The following is a 24177-nucleotide window of genomic DNA, read 5'->3' on the forward strand; positions in this document are numbered from 1 at the left end:
ATCTCCTTATGTGTCTCAGTATCATACTTTGTTTTATAATACTCCTGTGAAGCACCTTGGGACGTTTTATTACATTAAAGGTGCTATATAAATATAAGTTGTTGTTCTCAGATAGATGGTGTTCCTCTGTAGGGTTGGTAGGCCTATTGGCTTTTTAACCATGGCTAAAGTGTCTTATAACTCAGCCCTCTGTCAGTAGTGAGGGCGCCTTTAATTGAGCAGAGGTATCAGTCTGTTTCAGTTGATGAATACCTGTGTCTCTGAAGATTGTGAGTTCAAATCCCACTCTAGGGGCCATGTTGGCACATAATCTTGGTGTGCACTTTGGTGAAAAACTGAGGGAGTTCTGCACAGTCAAAGGTATCATCTTTCAGGTGAACCGTTAAATTGAGGTTCCGTTTAAAGGTCTGCTCGGGTCTGCAAAAAAAACTTGACCTGAGCCCAACAGAACCACATCCGACCCGGCCCGAGTCCTTCCATTTTTTCCCGCGCCCGACCCGATCATCAGTTTACTTATCTTCCGTTTTTCACTTTGTTGCTGATCTACACAAGCTTAAAATAACTGTAACAAAACCACCTTCCTAGTCCAAAAATTCAATTAACATTGGAACCACTTACCTGTGATAGAGCGAGTCTGACCTGGCCTGACCCGAGCCCGAATGCCGGACCCAGATGTGCAACCTGACCCGACCCGACACATGTTGTTGGGTCCCGTCAGGTTCGGGTCGGGTAGCCGGCCTTTAGTTCCGTTTGCTGTTAACAATCACAGGGCAGTATTTGAAGAAAGCGACAAGTTGCTCCTTGGCCAACATTCCTCCCTCAACCAACCCTGTCAAAAACAAGATTAACAGGCTATCCATTTCATTACTGCTAGTGGGATCTTGCTGTGTACAGAGTGGCTGCTAAGCACTTTGGGAAATGATGAGAGGCTGGAAAAAGGCAAACACTTTCTTTTGATCACAATCCACTTTTCCCCAAGTACAGTGTTTGTAATCATCTTCCTGGAGATACACTGACAAGTGGCAGATGATACCAGAAAATGCAAACTGCTGGTGATATTTGGGAGATGGACAGCTTGGCTACTCTGTCATTTTATGTACCGTTGCCATGAGTGCCATTTAATTAAAGTCAAAATAGTTGACTAGGGATAATCTAATGGAAAATCCATGCACTCATTTCAGCAGGTCATTTATTACAACTCCTACACATCAGCATATCCATCATTTTAGGGTTCACAATGTTCTGCTGAGTGCAGAGAGCCTGATATATTATATAGAAAGCCTTCCAGCAAGGCTGTTCTAGAGCTTCATAAAAGCAAGAAACAAGAAGTGGATGAAAAATACCTTTAATATCGCATTGCATCTTAGTCCTTAATTTACACAACAAACTGGAATAATCTTACTGGCTTGCCCCCAGCTGAAGCATGTGTTGGGTCCATTGCACATTCCAATAATGGGCCGAATGCCTGCTTCAGGTCAACACCAATGTTGGTTAGTCCCTAGGCAGCTGGTGCCAGCTGCGAAAGCAGTTCGAGAGATTACCTGCCAACAAAGAAGGTAAATTGAGAATGCTCATCCCAAGCCCACATTGAAGGAACCTCCTGATCACCACGGCTCGCGTCCAGCGATCCCTGACCTCCTGACCCCTGGCCCCTTGACCCACGCCAGGATTCCCCAAGCCACTGCTCACCCTCCCCAGCCAGCACAGCAATTCCTCCCCAAGACCATCACTTACTTACCTGTGAGCACTAGTGAATCGCTTCACTCCACCACTGGTGGCTGTACCTTCAGCTATCTGGGCCCTGAGCCTGCGAATTCCCTCTCTAAACCTTCCACAGAATCACAGAATTGCTACAGTGCAGAAGGAGGCCATTTGAACCATTGTGTCTGTGCTGGCTCTCCGAATCAGCAATTCACCTAGTGCCACACACCTGCCTTCTCCCTGTAGCCCTGCATGTTCTTCCTTTTCAGTTAACTATCTAATTGCCTTTTGAAAGCCTCGATTGAACCTGCCTCCACCTCACTCTCAGACAGTGCATTCCAGATCCTAAACATTCACTGAACCTGCCTCCAACACACTCTCAGACAGTGCATTCCAGATCTTAAACACTCACTGAACCTGCCTCCACCACACTCTCAGACAGTGTATTCCACATCCTAAACACTCACTGAACCTGCCTCCGCCACACTCTCAGACAGTGCATTCCAGATCCTAAACACTCACTGAACCTGCCTCCACCACACTCTCAGACAGTGCATTCCAGATCCTAAACACTCACTGAACCTGCCTCCAGCACACTGTCAGGCAGTGCATTCCAGATCCTAAACATTCACTGAACCTGCCTCCAACACACTCTCAGACAGTGCATTCCAGATCCTAAACACTCACTGAACCTGCCTCCACCACACTCTCAGACAGTGCATTCCAGATCCTAAACATTCGCTGCATGAAAAAGTTTTTCCTCATGTCACTTTTACTTCTTTTGCCAATTACTTTAAATCTGTGCCCTCTCATTCTCGATCCTTTCACGAGTGGGAACAGTTTCTCTCGATCTACTCTGTCCAGATCCTTCATGACTTTGAATCTCTATCAAATCACCTCTCAGCCTTCTCTTCTCCAAGGAAAACAGTCCTAACTTCTCCAATCTATCTTCATAACTGAAATTCCTCATCACTGGAACCATTCTCATGAATCTTTTCCGCACTCTCTCCAATGCCCTCGCATCTTTCCTAAAATGTGGTGCTCGGAACTGGATGCAGTACTCCAGCTGAGGCTGAACTAGTGTCTTATACAAGTTCAACATAACTTCCTTGCTCTTGTACTCTATGCCCCTATTAATAAATAATAATGGGCGGCACAGTGGCGCAGTGGTTAGCACCGCAGCCTCACAGCTCCAGCGACCCGGGTTCAATTCCGGGTACTGCCTGTGTGGAGTTTGCAAGTTCTCCCTGTGTCTGCATGGGTTTCCTCCGGGTGCTCCGGTTTCCTCCCACAGCCAAAGACTTGCAGGTTGCTAGGTTAATTGGCCATTATAAATTGCCCCTAGTATAGGGAGGTGGTAGGGAAATATAGGGACAGGTGGGGATGTGGTAGGAATGTGGGATTAGTGTAGGATTAGTATAAATGGGTGGTTGATGGTCGGCACAGACTCGATGGGCTGAAGGGCCTGTTTCAGTGCTGTATCTCTAAACTAAACAAAACTAAAATAAAGCCCAGAATACTGTATGCTTTATTCACCGCTGTCTCAACCTGTCCTGCCACCTTCAATGACTTATGCACATATACACCCAGGTCCCTCTGCTCCTGCACTCCCTTTAGAGTTGTACCCTATCTTTCCCTCTTCCTCAGACACTCCTTAAAACTCCTCTTTGACCAAGCTTTTGGTCACCTGTCCTAATATCTCCTTACGTGGCTCAGTGACAAATTTTGTTTGATAATTGATCCTGTGAAGCACCTTAGGACTTTCTACTACATTAAAAGCTCAACATAAATACAAGCTGTTGTCCAGATGTTTACCTAACTTCCAGAAACCTAATTGTTGCTGCAGATGTGATCTCAAATTTCCATTGCAATTCAAAGCCCTTGCACATTATCACAAGATTGGCAATCATCACATCATCTTTTCTGCCTGTTGAGCTGGTCACTTGGATGCACTGACTAAAATAACAAGGTTTATGGAGTGAGTGCTATGAAGAAAGCTTTTTCTTGTCAGCTAGAACAAATTCTACAAATTAAGTTGTGCTGTCAGTAATCTCTGCGGTCAGTTATATGATGATCAGTTTCTGTAGCTAATAGCAGTTCCGAAAGCACAGAAACAAAAGTTCTATTCAAATGATAAACTGTACAGGAAAAACAGTTCAATCCATGAACTCCACTTAATATCCTGTCCATACACAATTTGCACAACTGATATCCGACAATATTTACGAGATAACCTCAAGAGATCAAAAAACTCTGGGTAAAACTGCGCTTCTAGATGCTGCAGATGTAGAATCTCACTGATGAGCAATGAAAGATGCTGAACATGAGAGCGAATTCAAAAAAGAGACAGTACAGCAAAAGATCAGTACAGCAAAATTTACCTACAGAGGTAAATGAAAGCATCTTATAGCCTCTGAATGTTGAACCATCTCAGTCTGAGATGTAGAAAACTGAAGAGATTGTGAAGAAAGAAATGATTGTGTGAAATTCTGTGAATCTTCTCTCTAATTTTCCTGAAAGTGACTCTGCGAATACTTTGAGATTCAATTGGAGTCGACATGACTCATTGTTTATTGGTAAACTCTCTATTACATTAGTGTGGTCCCAGTCAGAACAACTCCTTTCGTCTTTCAAATGAGATGTTAAACTGAGGCCCATTCTGCCTTCTCGGGTGGACATAAAAGATCCCATAGCCACTATTACAAAGAAGGCAGGAGAGTTCTTCCCTGGGCCAATATTTATCCCTTAGTCAACATCACGAAAACAAATTACCTGGTCATTATCACATTGCTGTTTATGGGATCTTGCTGTGTGAAAATTAGCAACTGTGTTTCCTACATTACAACAGTGACTATACTTCAAAAATGCTTCATTGGCTGTAAAGCACCATGGGATGGCCTGCGGTTGTGAAAGGCACTATATAAATGCAAGTCTTTCTTTCTATCACTGTCAACATTTATATTGCCAGATTTAAGAGTAAATGTTATGCAGTGAGGCGAACAGTGCCTGAGGGGGCCTGGGATTGAAGGATTGGGTTCAGAGCTCAGCATGGCTGGCTCTTGCTACCTCATCACCAAAATTTACTCTTTAGTCCCTAATGTAACCAGATGTTCCTCCAGCTGCCTTTTAATGATGTTATTGTGGGGCAGGGAAAAATTTGTTTCTCATTGCACCCATTATCCAGGCATAAAATGGGGCAAAAAGAGCCAATTTGGGGCACAGTGTCCTGTGCCAGATCTGCATCTGCTTTATGAGTGTCACCATATTGGCGAAGATAGATTTTTCGGCATCTCTAGCAGCTGCCTGAAACGGATGTTAGAACCTTTGTGGATAAAGGGGAACCAGTGGATGTACTGTACTTAGATTTCCAGAAGGCATTTGATGAGGTGCCACATCAAAAGTTATTGCGAAAAATAAAAGCTCATGGTGTAGGGGGTAACATATTGGCATGGATAGAAGTTTGGCTAGCTAACAGGAAACAGACAGTAGGCATAAATAGGTCATTTTCTGGCTGGCAAGATGTAACAAGTGGTGTGCCACAGGGATCAGTGCTGGGGCCTCAACTTTTGACAATTTATATAAATTACTTGGATGAAAGGACCGAAGGTATAGTTGCTAAATTTGCTGATGACACAAAGATAGGGAGGAAAGTAACTTGTGAAGAGGACATAAGGAGGCTACAAAGGGATATAGATAGGTTAAGTGAGTGGGAAAAAATCTGGCAAATGGAGTATAATGTGGAAAAATGTGAAATTGTCCAATTTGGCAGGAAGAATAAAAAAAGAAGCATATTATCTAAATGGTGAGAGATTGCAGAGCTCTGAGATGCAGAGGGATCTGGGTGTCCTAGTGCATGGATTGCAAAAGGTTAGTATGCAGGTACAGCACGTAACTAGGAAAGCTAATAGAATGTTATCGTTTATCACGAGGGGAATTGAATACAAAAGTAGGGAGGTTATGCTTCAGCTATACAGGGCATTGGTGAGACCACATCTGGAATACTGTGTACAGTATTGGTCTCCTTATTTAAGGAAGGATGTAAATGCATTGGAGGCAGTACAGAGAAGGTTTACTGGACTAATACCTGGAATGGGCAAGTTGTCTTATGAGGGAAGGTTGGACAGGCTCGGCTTGTATCCACTGGTGTTTAGAAGAGTAAGAGGCAACTTGATTGAAACATATAAGATCCTGAGGGGTCTTGACAGGGTGGATGTGGAAAGGATGTTTCCTCTTGTAGGAGAATCTATAACTGGGGGTCACTATTTAAAAATAAGAGATTGCCCATTTAAGACAGAGATGAGGAGAAATTTTTTCTCTGAAGGTCGTGAGTCTTTGGAATTCTCTTCCTCAAAAGGCAGTGGAAGCAGAGGTAGATAGATTCTTGATAAGCAAGGGGGGTGAAAGATTATCGGGGGTAGGCGGGAATGTGGAGTTGAGGTTACAATCACGTCAGCCATGATCTTATTGAATGGCAGAGCAGGCTCGATGGGCTGAGTGGCCTACTCCTACTCCTTGTTCGTATGTTTATATGTTGGTGCAAGGACCCAATGCCTGTTAAAAGACCCCTCGACAAATCCGTCAGCACGGAGCCAAACAGGCACTGGGTTCCATGCCTCAGGTTTTCCTGTGTTTGCTGCCACCTAACCAGTGATTGTCAACTAACAGGTGAAGTTTATTGTTTTATTTACCTTCACGTGGAGCCAAGAGAGGCATAAAAATATTTGCCTCATCTCCTCCTCTGTTTCTTCTGCCAGTTACCTTAAATCTGTGTCCTATGGTTGCCAACCCTCCTGCCAATGGAAAGTTTCTCCTCATTTACTTTACCAAAACCCTTCACAATTTTGAACACCTCTATTAAATCTAATTTTAACCTTCTCTGCCCTCAGGAGAACAATCCCAGCTTCTCCACATTAACTGAAGTCCCTCATCTTTGGTCCCATTCTGGTGCACTGTTTACAACTTAGTTGAACCTGTTGATTAAACTGTGAAGAGAACCTTCGGGCAGTTGTGGTAGAATGTTGAAGAATTTCAAATATAATGAGCTGTTTTATGAATATGATTTGAGTCATGGTAGAGTGACAGTGTTAACACAATGTTAGGTACAAATTGTCCTGCCTCTGTTGGAAACATTACTGGATAATAATAAATGACAACTTCTGAATGAAAAGGAAATTCTGAGTTCTATAGGGTTGGATTTGAGAATTGTTAATTAAATTAACTGTCATACGAACTCTCTGCAGTTGCCAGGAAACGATAGTTTATATTTGTGATACTAGTCTCCTCGCAAATCTACAGATTCCCGAATCATCAGCTTCACTTTGTTACTTCATGCTAGTAGTAAACAATAGTTTGTTGCAACAATGGAACGATGCTGGCCAACTGAGCAAGAAGGATAGGCTCCACTTTAAAAGATCATGGGCAGTCATTAATTGCTGATGATACAAAGTTAGGCAGCATTGTAGACAGTCTAGATGATAACATAAAATTGCAAAGAGATATTGACAGACTAGGTGAGTGGGCAAAACTGTGGCAAATGGATTTCAATGTGGGCAGGTGTGAGATTATCCATTTTGGACCTAAAAGAGATAGAGCAGGGTACTTTCTAAATGGGAAGAGGTTAAGTACAGTGGATGTCCAAAGAGACTTGGGGGTTCAGGTGCATAGATCTTTAAAATGCCACGAGCAAGTGCAGAAAATAATCAAAAAGGCTAATGGAATGCTAGCCTTTATATCTAGAGGATTGGAGTATAAAGACACAGAGGTTATGCTGCAGCTCTACAAAACCCTGGTTACACCCCACTTGGAGTACTGTGAGCAGTTCTGGGCACCACACCTTAGGAAGGATATATTGGCCTTGGAGGGAGTGCAACGTAGGTTTACAAGAATGGTACCTGGACTACAGGGGTTAAGTTACGAGGAGAGATTACACAAATTAGGCCTGTTTTCGCTAGACTTTAGAAGGTTAAGGGGTGATCTGATCGAAGTCTTCAAGATATTAACAGAAAAAGACAGGCTAGATAAAGATAAACTATTTCCACTGGTTAGAGATTCTAAAACTAGGGGCATAGTCTAAAAACTAGGACCAGACCGTATAGGAGAGATGTTAGGAAGCACTTCTTCATGCAAAGGGTGGTAGAGGTTTGGAACTCTCCCACAAACAGCAGTTGAAGCTAGAACAGTTGTTAATTTTAAATCTGAGATAGATAGATTTTTGTTATGCAAAGATATTAAGGGATATGGGCCAAAGGTAGGTGTATGGAGTTAGGCCGCAGGTCAGCCATGATCTCATTGAATGGCAGGACAGGCTCGAGGGGCTGAATGGCCTACTCCTGTTCCTACCTTCCTATGTTCCTAGTTGAGGTTCATTTATGCTCCACCAATGAGGGACTCGCGAGGGAAACCCAACACCGGAAAAATTAGGGGTCATATGGGTCAGAAGGCATCCAAATTTGTACTTGTCTAAATTCACATCAATGAGTTTGGTCTTCAGATTTATTCCTTATCTGTTTAATTTCTAATCTTTAAGTGTGGAGCAATCTGTTTTCAGACTGTCATCTCACATAGTATTAGCACTCTGTAGTGTAGACTGGAGAGTGGGGCCACTATGATTACTGCAGTCAGACCCTCACAACTGTTCGGAACAGGAGGAGGCCCCCAGGGTCATTACACTATTCAAACCTAATAAGGAATTCAGGAGAAACTTCTCTACACAGAGAGTGGTGAGAATGTGCAACAGGGAGTGGTTAAGGCAAATAGTACAGATGCATTTAAGGGGAAACACGATAATTACCTGAGAGAGAAAGGAATATAAGGGTATGTTGATGGGGTGAGGTGAAGAGGGCTGGGAGGATTAACACCAGCACAGACCAGATGGGTTGAATGGCCTGTTTCTGTGCGGTAAGCTCTATGTAATTCTATCTACAGTGGTTCTGACAGTTTGTCTGTGTGAGTCCAGCAAAAGCATTGTCAGTATTTGGAAATATTCAACATGCTGAATGATCTATAAACCATGTCCTCTCTAAGGTAGGGAAAATAAACCACTACTGACCGACAGGAATATTTCTATCATTTGATCATCCAGTGGGAAGCAATATTAAGACTCTTTCTCAAATCATAAAAAGCCGACAGGTGTTTTCATTTTTTTGATATTGTGAATGATCAGGCTGCAGATTGTGGCTTTACTGCAGTGTTTAGCCGATAACCCACTGCTCCTGCCATCACTGTCTGACCAAGGGAGGACATTTAGTGACATAATAAAATATGCAAATGAACGTGACTGTGTGTGAAAGCAATTCCACTTTATTTATAATGTCGGTGTTAAATCTATTGAAATTGATATCTCATAAATTATTTAGTACCTGCAATTTTGCAAGCCTCTTGTCATTCTTCCGAATATCAGTGGAAAATAATAGGGAGAACAATGAATTGTAACCTGAATTATCCTGTTGCTAGGTTACAGCAGTTTAAAGGGGGAAAGGAGAAAGTGTTATTTGCAGTGAATGCGTAGGCAGAATGAGATTTGTTCTTTCAGGTAATATCAAAAGTCTGTTGTTTCTTGTGTTTTGGCACAGCACTGCGAATGAATTCTTGAAAACCTCCTTTTATCTACAGCACAGCCCTGCTGTTTGCAATTAGGGTGGTTTCAGATGTAAATTAGACAGCTCTATGCAAATATTACGGAGTTTCAACCCATTTTAACACAGACACAATTATCTGTGTAAAAGGTCAATAAAAATTATCATCAGTCCCATATTGTTGGTTAATTAAGACTAAACAGCTGTTGCAAAATTATTTTTTTTCCCAAACGCGCAGGTAGGGATGAAGGTGGTAGTGGTGAGGTGTTCATAGTGGATGGTAATTTGCACAGTGCCCAAATGGAAAGCTCTGAGCTTTTAGCCTAATATCTGTCAATCACAGGGCGGAGGTCACTGCTGTAGTTACACAAGCCGTAACAAAAAACAAATGCTTAGAGGGATTCCACTGGGAAATCAATAGACATAGACTGCGTTTTATTATATAAGGGCCAATTTAACAAGTTGGTTCTGGCAGTAGATGGGAATATGTAGACAGCAGGTCAGTGATTTCCTGATTTATGTTCCCAGAGGATGAGGCTACTTGCCAAGAATGTGTATTTGTAAAAGTGGGTCTATGTTAGAAAGGAATTGTTTCGTGACAATTGCAGCAATCTTTCATTTAAGTACTGTATTCTGCTGTATGTTAAGTCTGTACAAGTGGAAGACTGGTGAAGCTGGGATTATTCTGTTTAGAGCAGAAAACTTTAAGGGGAGATTTAACAGAGGTGTTCAAAATCATGAAGCATTTTGATAGAGTAGATAGGGAGAAACTGTTTTCACAACCCTCTGAGGTCTCCGCGCTGCTCCAATTCTGGCCTCTTGCTCATCCCTGATTTTAATCACTACACCATTGGCTGCCGTGTCTTCAGCTGCCTGGGCCCCAAGCTTTAGAATTCCCTCCCTAAACCCTCCACCTCTCTCTCCTCCTTTAAGACACTCCCTAAAACCTACCTCTTTGACCAAGCTTTTGGTCATGTGACCTAATATCTCCTTATGTGGCTTAGTGTCAAATTTTGTTTGATAATTGCTCTTGTGAAACACCTTGTGACGTTTTATGACATAAAAGATGCCATATAAATTCAGGTTGTTCTGTATTCTGCTGGAACTCCCCACACAGCAGCTTTCTGTTTCTATTTCTTTTAAATTTGTGGTTTGATATTTCAGTTTTCTCATCACATACGAGTTTGAAAATTAACTGTTAGGCCAGAAACACACACTCAATCCAGTTGCAGATTTCACCGATACATCTCCAACACACAATAGGAAATACATCAAGAGGAGTAAAGTGCATTTAATTGTACCTTTTGATGATCAGGTTGATGCTGTTCTGCTTCACACCTCAATAACTTAAGAACAACAACTTGCATTTTTATAGTGCCTTTAACATCCCTCTGAGCTTCACAGGAGCATTATCAAAGAAACTTTGACACTGAGCCACAGAAGGAGATATTAGGACAGGTGACCAAAATCTTGGTCAAAGAGGTAGGTTTTAAGGAGTGTCTTAAAGAGAGAGGGAGAGAGGCGGGGAGGTTGAGAGAACAAATTCCAGGGCTTAGGCCCAGACATCTCAAGGCACGGCCACCAATGGTGGAGGGATTAAAATTGGGCTCCATAAGAGGCCAGAATTAGAGGCGAGCAGAGATCTTGGAGGGTTGTGGGACTGGAGGAGATTAGAATGTTAGGAAGGGGCCAGGCCATGGATGGATTTGACAGCAAGGATGAGAATTTTAAAATCAAGGCATTTCTTAACCAGGAACCAATGTAGGTGAGTGAGAAGGGGAATGGGTGAATAGAACTTGGTGTGAGTTAAGACAAGGGCAGCAGCAGAGTTTTGGATAAGCTGAAGTTAACAGAGGGTGCAGAGGAGATTGACCAGGATGTTGCCTGGGCTGGAGCATTTCAGCTATGAAGAGAGACCGAAAAGGCTGAGGTTGTTTTCCTTAGAGCAGAGAAGGCTGACGGGGGACATGATTGAGGTATACAAAATTATGAGGGGTATTGATAGGTTAGATAGGAAGAAACTTTTTTCCCTTAACAGTGGTGTCAATAACCAGGGGGCATAGATTTAAGATAAGGGGCAGGAGGTTTAGAGGGGATTTGAGGAAAAGATTTTTCACCCAGAGGGTGGTTGGAATCTGGAACGCACTGTCTGAAGGGGTGGTAGAGGCAGGAACCCTCTATTTAGATGAGCACTTGAAATGCCATAGTATACAAGGCTACGGGCCAAGTGCTGGAAAATGGGATTAGAATAGATAGGTGCTTGATGGCCAGCACAGACACGATGGGTCGAAGGGCCTGTTTCTGTGCTGGATAACTCTATGACTCTAAGTGATAAGCTGTCCAGGAGAGCATTGGAATAGTCAAGTCCAGAGGTAACAAAAACATGGCTGAGGGTTTCTAGCAGCAGATGAGCTGAGACAGAAACAGAGACAGGTGATGTTACAGAGGTGAACAATAGTTCATGTTCATTTTTGGAACAGACAATGGATCTCACAACTATAATAACAGATGTAGTTAATGAAGTTTAATAACAATTGGTATGAAATCTGATGAATCATACGATGGCAAAAGTATCTGCCAGCCATCGGTGTATTATCCAACCAATCTCTGGAATAGCAGCATGATGAAGCCTGTATTTTGCTGAGGTCTGACACTGAGTTCGAGACTGCAGGTTTATTAAAAATGTTGTATTACAGAGCCATTAATTGAGATTAGGATGGTTAGACATCTGCAGGTTCAGTATGAGACTGTCTTAATGGGTAATTTCCTACACGGTTTTACTATGTAAGGCACAGAATCATAGAATGTTACAGAAAGAGGCCATTCGGCCCATCATATCCATGCTGGCTCCCTGCAAGAGCAATTCAGCTTATCCTACAACCCTGCCTTTTCCCTATAGCCCTATAATTTTCTTTCTTCCGGTAAATATCCAATTCCCTTCTGAAAGCCACAATTGAACCTGCCTCCACCACACTCTCAGACAGTGCATTCCAGATCCTAAACACTCACTGAACCTGCCTCCACCACACTCTCAGACAGTGCATTCCAGATCCTAAACACTCACTGAACCTGCCTCCACCACACTCTCAGGCAGTGCATTCCAGATCCTAAACACTCACTGAACCCGCCTCCACCACACTCTCAGGCAGTGCATTCCAGATCCTAAACACTCACTGAACCTGCGTCTACCACATTCTCAGGCAGTGCATTCCAGATCCTAAACACTCACTGAACCCGCCTCCACCACACTCTCAGGCAGTGAATTCCAGATCCTAAACACTCACTGAACCCGCCTCCACCACACTCTCAGACAGTGCATTCCAGATCCTAAACACTCACTGAACCTGCCTCCACCACACTCTCAGACAGTGCATTCCAGATCGTAAACACTCACTGAACCTGCCTCCACCACACTCTCAGACAGTGCATTCCAGATCCTAAACACTCACTGAACCTGCCTCCACCACACTCTCAGACAGTGCATTCCAGATCCTAAACACTCACTGAACCTGCCTCCATCACACTGTCAGACAGTGCATTCCAGATCCTAAACACTCACTGAAGCTGCCTCCACCACACTCTCAGACAGTGCATTCCAGATCCTAAACACTCACTGAGCCTGCCTCCACCACACTCTCAGACAGTGCATTCCAGATCCTAAACACTCACTGAACCTGCCTCCACCACACTCTCAGACAGTGCATTCCAGATCCTAAACACTCACTGAACCTGCCTCCACCACACTCTCAAACAGTGCATTCCAGATCCTAAACACTCACTGAACCTGCCTCCACCACACTCTCAGACAGTGCATTCCAGATCCTAAACACTCACTGAACCTGCCTCCACCACACTCTCAGACAGTGCATTCCAGATCCTAAACACTCACTGAACCTGCCTCCACCACACTCTCAGACAGTGCATTCCAGATCCTAAACACTCACTGAACCTGCCTCCACCACACTCTCAAACAGTGCATTCCAGATCCTAAACACTCACTGAACCTGCCTTCACCACACTCTCAGACAGTGCATTCCAGATCCTAAACACTCACTGAGCCTGCCTCCACCACACTCTCAGACAGTGCATTCCAGATCCTAAACACTCACTGAACCTGCCTCCACCACACTCTGAGACAGTGCATTCCAGATCCTAAACACTCACTGAACCTGCCTCCACCACACTCTCAAACAGTGCATTCCAGATCCTAAACACTCACTGAACCTGCCTCCACCACACTCTCAGACAGTGCATTCCAGATCCTAAACACTCACTGAACCTGCCTCCACCACACTCTCAGACAGTGCATTCCAGATCCTAAACACTCACGGAACCTGCCTCCACCACACTCTCAGACAGTGCATTCCAGATCCTAAACACTCACTGAACCTGCCTCCACCACACTCTCAGACAGTGCATTCCAGATCCTAAACACTCACTGAACCTGCCTCCACCACACTCTCAGACAGTGCGTTCCAGATCCTAAACACTCACTGAACCTGCCTCCACCACACTCTCAGACAGTGCATTCCAGATCCTAAACACTCACTGAACCTGCCTCCACCACACTCTCAGACAGTGCATTCCAGATCCTAAACACTCACTGAACCTGCCTCCACCACACTCTCAGACAGTGCATTCCAGATCCTAAACACTTGCTGCATAAAAACGTTTTCCTCATGTTGCCTTTGGTTCTTGTGTCATTCACCTTAAATCTGTGTCCTCTGGTTCTCGACCCTTCCACCAATGGGATCAGTTTCCTCCCCATCTACCTTGTCTAGATCCTTCATGATTTTGAACACCTCTATCAAATCACCTCTCAACCTTCTCTCAGGAGAACAACCCCAGCTTCTCCAATCTATCCACATAACTGAAGTCCCTCATCCGTAGAAACATTCTCATAAATCTTTCCTGCACCCTCGTCAATGCCTTCACATCCTTCCTAAAGTGGAATTGGGTCACAATTCTCCAGTTGACTCCACGTCGTGGTGGTTACATTGAAAATCCAGGCACCACATATCCATAGAGACAAACCATATGTTCATTCTCCAGTCCTTCTCTTCCACTAGTTGTTTCATAAGTGTCTACAAAAAGAAAGACTTGCATTTCTATAGCGCCTTTCAAAACCTCAGGATGTCCCAAAGGGCTTTAAAGAGAATGAAGTACTTTTTGAGGTCTTGTCACTGTTGTAATGTGAGAAATATTGCAGCTAATTTGCACACAGCAAGCTGTCACAAACAGCAATGTGATAATGACCAGATAATCTGCTTTTGTGATGTTCATTGAGGGAAAATATTAGATTAGATTAGATTAGATTAGAGATACAGCACTGAAACAGGCCCTTCGGCCCACCGAGTCTGTGCCGACCATCAACCACCCATTTATACTAATCCTACACTAATCCCATATTCCTACCACATCCCCACCTGTCCCTATATTTCCCTACCACCTACCTATACTAGTGACAATTTGTAATGGCCAATTTACCTACCAACCTGCAAGTCTTTTGGCTTGTGGGAGGAAACCGGAGCACCCGGAGGAAACCCACGCAGACACAGGGAGAACTTGCAAACTCCACACAGGCAGTACCCAGAATCGAACGCGGGTCCCTGGAGCTGTGAAGCTGCGGTGCTAACCACTGCGCCACTGTGCCGCCCATAATTAGCCAGGACAACTTCCCTGCACTTCTGGGATCTTTCACACTGTCCTGAAAGGGCAGTTGGGGCCTCAGTTTAACTTTTACATCTGAAAGACATGACCTCTGACAGTGCAGCACTCCCACAGTGCTGCCCTGGAGAATCAGCCTTGATTATGCAATTAAGTCTCTGGAGTGGGACTTAAACTCACAACTTTCTGACACAGAATCACTGGTGCTACCCACTGAGCCACAGCTGTTGGGAAAACAAATCATTTAACTTTATATAGCGCCCATCACACCCTCTGGCCATCCCAAAGCATAATATAGCCAATTAATTATTTTTGAAGTGCTTTCAAACTTGTCCATGAATTTGCAAGGTTTCCATAAATGGTGCTTCCAATTATGTGAGCTGCTAGCTCCTGAGAACCTGGCAATCTCTCTAGGGCAAGACTTACAACAAACTGATACATCTAGGTTATAGGAACAAGGCTAAATGAAGAATGCTGACTTGGTGCTGCTTCAAAACCTATTAATGTAAGTACGTTGACAGCTTATGGTTATCTTGAGCAATGCGTGATGGATACAAGTCACACAGGCCTATAAACTAGCAAAGTGAGTATTAACACCACATCAGCCAATGAGTTGGAGGCAGACCAGTACTTGCTGTTGTGTGATTGCCTTTAAGAGTGATGTCCCTTTAAGATCTTAGTATGCTAATGAGCTAAGTACCAGGCGCAGTCATGTGACTCAAAGCCAGAGTCACTCTGCAACTGGAACACCCAGAGTAAAGGTTTGGTAAATAGTTAGCTCTGTACTGTATATAATAGTCTAGCTGCAGATAAACCTGTTTGAGATCTTCAACCAACTGGACTCCACGCATCTCATTTATGTTGCATCAGACAACATAAAAGAACTCAAAAGAACTCATTACACTTGCAGCAGGACTCACAGAAAATTTAATTTAAAGAGTCTTCATGAACGACTGCAAACAGACTGCATGACTGGAACCACAGCAAAGTCTCCCATTAAAAGCCAGATGATTTCTGCAGCAAAATGCAGTGAGTGGAGGATAGTTACACAATACAAATGATGTGCGTAAATCAGTCCCAGTCACATACAGCAGTGCGGTCTCCAGGCATGATTGATGGGGCAATTATCCAATCATCTTCATTCTGGCTGGGACTTGTGCTGTGACTATATGCTACTAAATAAACCTTATGCTTGCTCTGTTTTGTTAGAAATTTATAAAAGTACTCAAATTATTATTTTGTATTCGGAGGAAGGGAATCCTTGTTGCACCCGATCAATTGCTTAGCACTATATTGTGCATTTTAATTCTTCACCTGAGAAATTCCAGTTTTTATTTATGGTTTAGTAACTGGGTCAAACTGGCAGAGACCGTCTGATATAAGAATAAGGAAATGGGTAACAATATGTGACTTTATTATTAAAATTGAAACCGTTCAAAGTGAACAATTTGGCAAAACTCATTGTAAATGAATTATATCGTTTGGTGCAATCTTTGTGTTTGCTCCTACACAGGTGGCAACTGAGACACAGCAGCAGCAGGAAACTCTCCAGAGTAATTATGGTATTCATCGACCTGTGGAAGAAGAGCAAGAGGAAAACATCTATGAAATGATGGCACAGATTGAGAACTGTAAGTACCACCAGAACTAGTACAGGACATAAAAGACCCTGACAATCACCTGTCCAGTCTCAAAAGCTAATACCTTTCTGTTGCCCCCTGCCTCAAGTCTCTATCTAATTCTCCCTCACGTCAGGGGGAGGGGAACCTGAGAGGGAACTCAGACTGGAGGGAAGCAAAACTGGTAACTTGTCTGGGGTGTGGGAACCAAGAGCAAATATTAGAGAGGAATACCAAGGTGCACTGGGGGAGATAGATAGCACAAGAGTAGGGAACAGTATGTTATTAGGTGGGGTCAGAGTAAGGGAGAAAGTAATAAAGTCTGAATCAGGGTTAATGTGTGTGTATGTGAATGTACGGAGTGTGGTTAATCAGACTGGTGAGTTACAGGCGCAGATTGACATGTGGAAATAAGATGTTGTGGCTATAACAGAGACCTGGCTCAAAGAAGGGCAGGACTGGGAGTTAAATATTCCTGGCTACAAGGTGTTCAGGAAAGATAGGAAAGGGAAAGAAGGGGGAGGGTTGGTGGTATTAATTAAGGAGAGCATTGGAGTGCTGGAGAAAAAGGATGTCCCAGAGAGGTTGAGGACAGAATCAATTTGGCTTGGGCTAAGGAACAAAAAGGTTTAGTTACATTGCTCGGTGTTGTCCATGGACCACCAGGTAGTGGGAAGGACATGGAGGAACAAATTTGCAAGGAAATTACCGAGAGGTGCAAAAATTATAGGGTAGTCATAATAGGGGACTTTAATTATCCAAACATAGACTGGGATAACAGTAGTGTAAAGGGCAGTGAGAGGCAAAAGTTCCGAGAGTGTGTTTAGGAAAATTTTCTACAACAGTATGTTGTTAGTCCAACGAGAAAGGAGGCACTGCTAGACCTGGTTCTTGAGAATGAGGTGGGCCAAGTGGATCAAGTATCAGTAGGAGAGCATTTAGTGGACAGTGATCATTGTATCATAAGGTTTAGGCTGACTATGGAAAAGGACAAAGAGCAATCCAGGGTAAGAATAACTAACTGGGGGAAGGTCAACTACAATGGGTTAAGAATGGAGCTGGGGTGAATAAATTGGAATCAAAAGCTGGCAGGAAAAATGGTCGATGAACAATGAGCTACCTTCAAAGAAGAGATAGTTCAGGCAGAGTCAAGGTATGTTCCTTTGAAGGGGAAAAGTAGGGCAAACAAATCCAGAGCTCCCTGGATGACAAAAGAGGTAGAGATTAAGATAAAGAAGAAAAAGTGTGCTTATGACAGATGCCAGGTTGAAAGTACTATTGAGAACCAGGCTGAATATAGAAGGTCCAGAGGGAAAGTGAAAAAGCAAATAAGAGAAGCAAAGAGGGAGCATGAGAAGAGACTGGCAGCTAGGATTAAAGGAAATCCCAAAGTTTTATGTAGACATATAAATAGTAAAAGGGTGGTAAAAGGAGGAGTGGAGCCGATTAGGAACCAGAAAGTAGATTTACGTATGGAGGCAGAGGGCATAGCTGAGGTGTTAAATGAATACTTTGCATCTGTCTTTACCAAGGAAGAAGATGCAACCCAGGCAATCTTTAAAGAGGAGGTAAGTCAGACACTAGAGGGGTTTAAGATGGATAAAGAGGATGTATTAGATAGGCTTCTATACTTAAAGTGGATAAAGCACCAGGACTGGATGAGATTCATCCAAGGATACTGAGGGAAGTGAGGGTGGAAATCACAGAGGCACTGGCCATAATTTTTCAGTCTTCCTTAGACTCGGGGGTGGTGCCAGAGGACTGGAGAATTGCAAACGTTACACTCTTGTTCAAAAAGGCGTGTCAAGATAAGCCCAGCAACTACAGGCCAGTCAGTTTAACTTCGGTGGTGGGGAAGCTTCTAAAGAAAATAATTCGGGACAAAATCAATAGTCACATGGACAAATGCGAGTTAATTAAGGAAAGCCAGCATGGATTCTTAAGGGAAAATCAAGAGCAGGTCAGTGGCGGGGAATACTGTGGCGAGTAACTCATCTCCTGACTCCCCAAAGCCTGTCCACCATCTACAAGGTACAAGTCAGGAGTGTGATGGAATACTCTCCACTTGCCTGGATGGGTGCAGCTCCAACAACACTCAAGATGTTTGACACCATCCAGGACAAAGCAGCCCGCTTGATTGGCGCACCATCCACCACCTTCAACATTCAGTCCTTTCACCGCCAGCACAAAGTGGCTGCAGTGTGTACCATCTACAAGATGCACTGCAGCAACTCACCAAGGCTCCTCAGACAGCACCTTCCAAACCCACAACCTCTACCAACTAGAAGGACAAGGGCAGCAAATGCATGGGAACACCACCACCTGCAAGTTCCCGTCCAAGCCACACACCATCCTGACTTGGAACTATATCGCCGTTCCTTCACTGTCGCTGGGTCAAAATCCCGGAACACCCTTCTTACATTACACAGACTGCAGCAGTTCAAGAAGGCATCTCACTACCACCTTCTCGAGGGCAATTAGGGATGGACAATAGATTCTTGCCTTGCCAGCGATGCCCACATCCCAGGAACAAATGTAAAAAATATTGAGGGTGTGCAGCACTGTTGGAGGTACTGTCTTTCAGATGTGTTGTTAAAGTGAGGTCCTGTCTGCCCTTTCAGATGGACATAAAAGATCCCATGACACTATTTTGAAGAAGAGTTATCCCTGGGGTCCTGACCTATATTTATCCCTCAAGCAGCATCACAAAAATAGATTATCTGCTTATCGTCACATTGCTCTTTATGGGAGCTTCCTGTGCACTAACTGGCTGCTGCATTTCCCACATTACAACAGTGACTACACTTCAACAAGAAAGTACAAAGTATTTCATTGGCTGTAAAGTGATTTGGGATTTCCTAATGGTTGCACTATAGAAATACAAGTTCTTTCTTTTCAAGAATATTTAGAGTTATAAATTGCTCTTGCAGGTAAATGAAAGCCGCAACGATCAACTCACACCATTATAGCAACAAAAAGGGATTTCACTCTCATAATGTCCAATCAATGTGCAGTTACAAGAAACAGTTTTTGCAGGTCAATGGCTGCTATTCAGGGAGTTGCATGATGCAATCAACCTTTAGCTCCAACATCACGCTACATCGAGAGCAGAGCCTGCCTCCTTAGTGACAATGAGTATCCAATAATACCATTGAAAAGACCCAATAATAATGTCTAGGAACACTGCAAGGCTCACATCCACAATCAAATTAAAATTGAAACAGGCCATTGGTTGAAAGGAAGATTCAGGTGCAGAAGTGCTGAACTGGCTGTTCAGCTCCTTGAGCCTAATTAGATCACAGCTGATCAGTATGTTAATTCCATCTAGCTGCCTTCGTTCTGTAACCCTTAATATACTTGCCTAACAAAATATCAATCTTAGTTTCAAAATTATCAATTAACTCCCGAACTCAACAGAATTTTGAGGGAGAGAGTTCCAGATTTCCACTCCTCTTTGTGTGAGGAAGTGTTTCCTGACAGCACCCCTGAACGGCCTGGCTCTAAGTTTAAGGTTCTGCCCCATTGTTCTGGACTCCCTCCACCAGAGGAAATAGTTTCTCTCTATCTACCCGATCAACTCCTTTAATCATCTTAAACACACTTAATCTTCAGTACTTGAGGGATGATATCCCTAGTCTTTGCTAGCCTCAGAATTGAACATTTTTAGCCCTGTTATTATTCAGGTAAATCTGTGCTGCAGTCACTATGTGAATTATTGTGACCTGCTGTTTCCTCCATAATTTCATTCTACAGAAAGATTTGGAAGTTGAGATTGCTGAGGAACAGAGTCTGAAACTGTTTCACAGGAGTTTGGATTTAAGGAGCTCGCAGCAAGATTGCAGGTAGTGTCCCAGAGTAAGCGGTGATACAAGCTTGTCAGAAAGAGTCGTTCATTAATATTTGATCAGATCATAATTACACAATGTCCATAATAACTGTGAGGCTCCACCAAATTTAAAAGTATGACCCATCAGAACTCTCTGCTTATCTTTGGAGGCAGAGATTCCACTGCAAGCCAAGGTTTACCGATATATTTTCCAGTTCCACTGCAACTTTGTGGTTCCAACAGAGTAATTAAGAATATTAAACAGTATAACAGACAATAAATCCAAGTTTTGTGTCAACTGCAGATTTTGATCTATATTAATGACCTAGACTTGGGTCTGCAGGGCACAATTTTAAAATTTGACATTATTGTGAACTGTGAGGAGGATAGTGATAAACTTCAAGAGAACATAGACTGGCTCGTGCATTTGGTGTCACCTTTGACCCCGAGATGAGCTTCCAAACTCATATTCATGGATGACTAAGACCGCCTATTTCGACCTCCGTAACATCGCCTGACGTCTCCACTGTCTCAACTCATCTGCTGCTGATACCCTCATCCATGCCTTCATTACCTCTAGACTTGACTATTCTAATGCACTCCTGGCTGGTCTCCCGCATTCTACCCTCCATAAACTTGAGGTCATCCAAAACTTGCTGCCCACGTCTTAACTCACACCAAGTTCCGTTCCCCTATCACCCCCTGTGCCCACTGACCTACACTGGCTCCCGGTCAAGCAATGTCTTGATTTTACAATTCTCATCCTTGTTTTCAAATCCCTCCCTGACCTCACCCCCCACCCCCCCCCCTCCCCCCCCACCATCTCTGTAATCTCCTCCAACCTCACAACCCTCCAAGATCTCTGCACTCCTCTAATTCTGGCCTTTTGTGCATCCCCAATTTTAATCGCTCCACCACTGGTGGCCGTGTCTTCAGTTGCCTAGGTCCCAAGCTCTGGAATTCCCTCCCTACACCTCTCTGCCACTCCAACTCGCTTTCCTCCTTTAAGACACTCCTTAAAACCTATATCTTCAACTAAGCTTTTGGTCATCGGACCTACTATCTCCTTACATGGTTCAGTGACATACTTTATTTTGTAACGCTCCTGTGAAGCACCTTGGGATGTTTTGTTACATTAAAGGTGCTATATAAATATAAATTGTTGTTGTTAATGAGGGATTTCAGTTACGAGGGCAGATTGGAGAAGCTGGGGTTGTTCTCCTTAGAGAAGAGGAGGTTGAGAGGAGGTTTGATAGGGAAAATCGTGACAAAGTAGATAAGGAGAAACTGTACCCATTGGTGGAAGGGTCAAGAACCAGAGGACACTGATTTAAGCTGATTGGCAAAAGATCCAAAGGCTACATGAGGAAAAACGTTTTTACGCAGCGAGAGGCTGGATCTGGAATGCACTGCATGAGAGTGTGGTGGAGGCAGATTCAATCATGGCTTTCAAAATGGAATTGGATAATTATCTGAAGAGAAAAAATTGCAGGGCTACAGGGAAAAGGAGGGGGAGTGGGACTAGCTGAGTTGCTTTCGCAGAGAGCCAGCACAGACACAATGGGCTGAATGGCTTCCTTCTGTGTTGTAACCATTCTGTGATTCCATAAAACCATATAAAGGCTCTGGAACCATTAAACTGAGAAGCCAATTGGACTTCATTACTGAACATTCCACTCGTGAATTTTCTCAACACAGATTAACATTTCTCCGAAGTGACACCTGATGGGGCTGAGATGTGAGTCACTGCTTCAAATAACTATCCGGAAAGACTGAACCGGATTGGACTCTTTGCACTAGGAATGAGAAGGCTGAAGGGTGACCTGATAGAGGTGGAACAATTATGAAGGGGTTTGTTAGCGTAGATCTAGAGAAATGTTTCCACTTTTGGGGAAAATCAGAACTAGGGGCCATAAATATAAGACAGTCAGTAATAAATCCAATCGGGAATTCAGGAGAAACTTCTTTACCCAGAGAGTGGTGAGAATGTGGAACTCACTACCACGGGGAGTGGTTGAGGTGAAAAGTACAGATACATTTAAGGGGAAGCTGGATAAACACAGGAGGGAGAAAGGAATAAAAGGAGATGTTAATAGGGTGAGATGAAGAGGGGGTGGGAGGAGGCTTGTGTGGAGCACAATCTATCTTTACCCCACTTCGAATCCTTTTTTATCACTGATAGGCAAAATTTGTATCTAAAAAAAGTGAAAAAAATCACTCACATTTTTATGCTGCTATGATTTATCTCCCACCTTCACTCCAGCGGTGCCCCGGTGATTAATCTTTAATTTTGCAGGCTCCAGGGCAATCCTGGAGGGTTGGCATCACAAGAATGCTTGATGAATTGCCTCCAGGCTGTGGGGAGCTTCCGGCCATTTATTACAGGCTGATCTACTTTAACCAGGAAGTCTTCCCAATTTTGCTGTAAAGGATGACATTGGATTTTCGCACTAGCTCTGCCACCAGCTCCTCGTGTTCCAAGAGCCCCCTGAGAACATCGTCCGAATACTCAGCAAAGGGCTTACATTTCCCTAGCCACAGGAACATCCCTCTCCACTTCTACTACCTCCTCCTCTGCTTTACTTGTGTGCCCTGCAGCAGCCAGTTTGCAACTTGTATCGAACTAATAAATTGTTAATATATTAACAGGCCAGTTGAGCTCAGTGGGCAGTTCTCTCATCTCTGAGTCAGAAGAGTTTGGGTTCACTCCCGCTCCAGAGACTGGAGCACAAAATCTAGGCTGAACCTCCCAGTGTCAGTACTGAGGGAGTGCCGCACTGTCAGCGGAGCAGTACAGAGGGAGCGCTACACTGTCAGCGGAGCAGTATTGAGAGAGTGCCGCACTGTCAGCGGAGCAGTATTGAGAGAGTGCCGCACTGTCAGCAGAGCAGTACAGAGGGAGCGCTACACTGTCAGCGGAGCAGTATTGAGAGAGTGCCGCACTGTCAGCGGAGCAGTATTGAGAGAGTGCCGCACTGTCAGCAGAGCAGTACAGAGGGAGCGCTACACTATCAGCGGAGCAGTATTGAGAGAGTGCCGCACTGTCAGCGGAGCAGTATTGAGAGAGTGCCGCACTGTCAGCGGAGCAGTACAGAGGGAGCGCTACACTATCAGCGGAGCAGTATTGAGAGAGTGCCGCACTGTCAGCGGAGCAGTATTGAGAGAGTGCCGCACTGTCAGCGGAGCAGTACAGAGGGAGCGCTACACTGTCAGCGGAGCAGTATTGAGGGAGTGCAACACTGTCGGAGGGTCAGTACTGAGGGAGCGCTGCACTGTTGGAGGGACAGTACTGAGGGAGCGCTGCACTGTTGGAGGGTCAGTCTTTCAGATGAGACCATGGCTGGGATTTTGTGTAGCCCCCTGAGGCGAGGGGGCATGGAGTATCGCGATGGATTGCAGGTTTGGCAGGGGGTCAGAGGGTCTGCCACGCAGCTATCTTCTCCGAGGCAGGATAGGCTTCCTGCCCAGAGGCCAATTGAGGCCCTTAAGTGGCCTATTAATGACCAATTAAGAGCCTCTTCCCACCACCACTGGGATCTTACCAAGGGGCGGCACAGTGGCGCAGTGGTTAGCACTGCAGCCTCACGGCTGCAGGGACCCGGGTTCGATTCTGGGTACTGCCTGTGTGGAGTTTGCAAGTTCTCCCTGTGTCTGCGTGGGTTTTCTCCGGGTGCTTCGGTTTCCTCCCACAAGCCAAAAAACTTGCAGGTTGATAGGTAAATTGGCCATTATAAATTGTCACTAGTATAGGTAGGTGGTAGGGAAATATAGGAACAGGTGGGGATGTTTG

The 24177-nt window shown here is 44.1% G+C and overlaps 1 protein-coding gene across 2 annotated transcripts in view; it reads left to right on the forward strand.

Annotated features, from left to right (window-relative positions):
• The window catches only part of LOC137377462 (B-cell scaffold protein with ankyrin repeats-like), a 264713-nt gene that overhangs the window by 207383 nt on the left and 33153 nt on the right, over positions 1-24177 (forward strand). For both annotated transcript variants that reach the window (XM_068047063.1, XM_068047072.1), the window contains one exon: positions 16456-16573. In XM_068047063.1, coding sequence (XP_067903164.1) covers positions 16456-16573 — 118 coding nt within the window. The remainder of the gene's footprint in view (positions 1-16455; positions 16574-24177) is intronic.

This window comes from Heterodontus francisci, chromosome 1 (genome assembly GCF_036365525.1).
Source record: "Heterodontus francisci isolate sHetFra1 chromosome 1, sHetFra1.hap1, whole genome shotgun sequence".
Classification (NCBI taxonomy): domain Eukaryota; kingdom Metazoa; phylum Chordata; class Chondrichthyes; order Heterodontiformes; family Heterodontidae; genus Heterodontus; species Heterodontus francisci.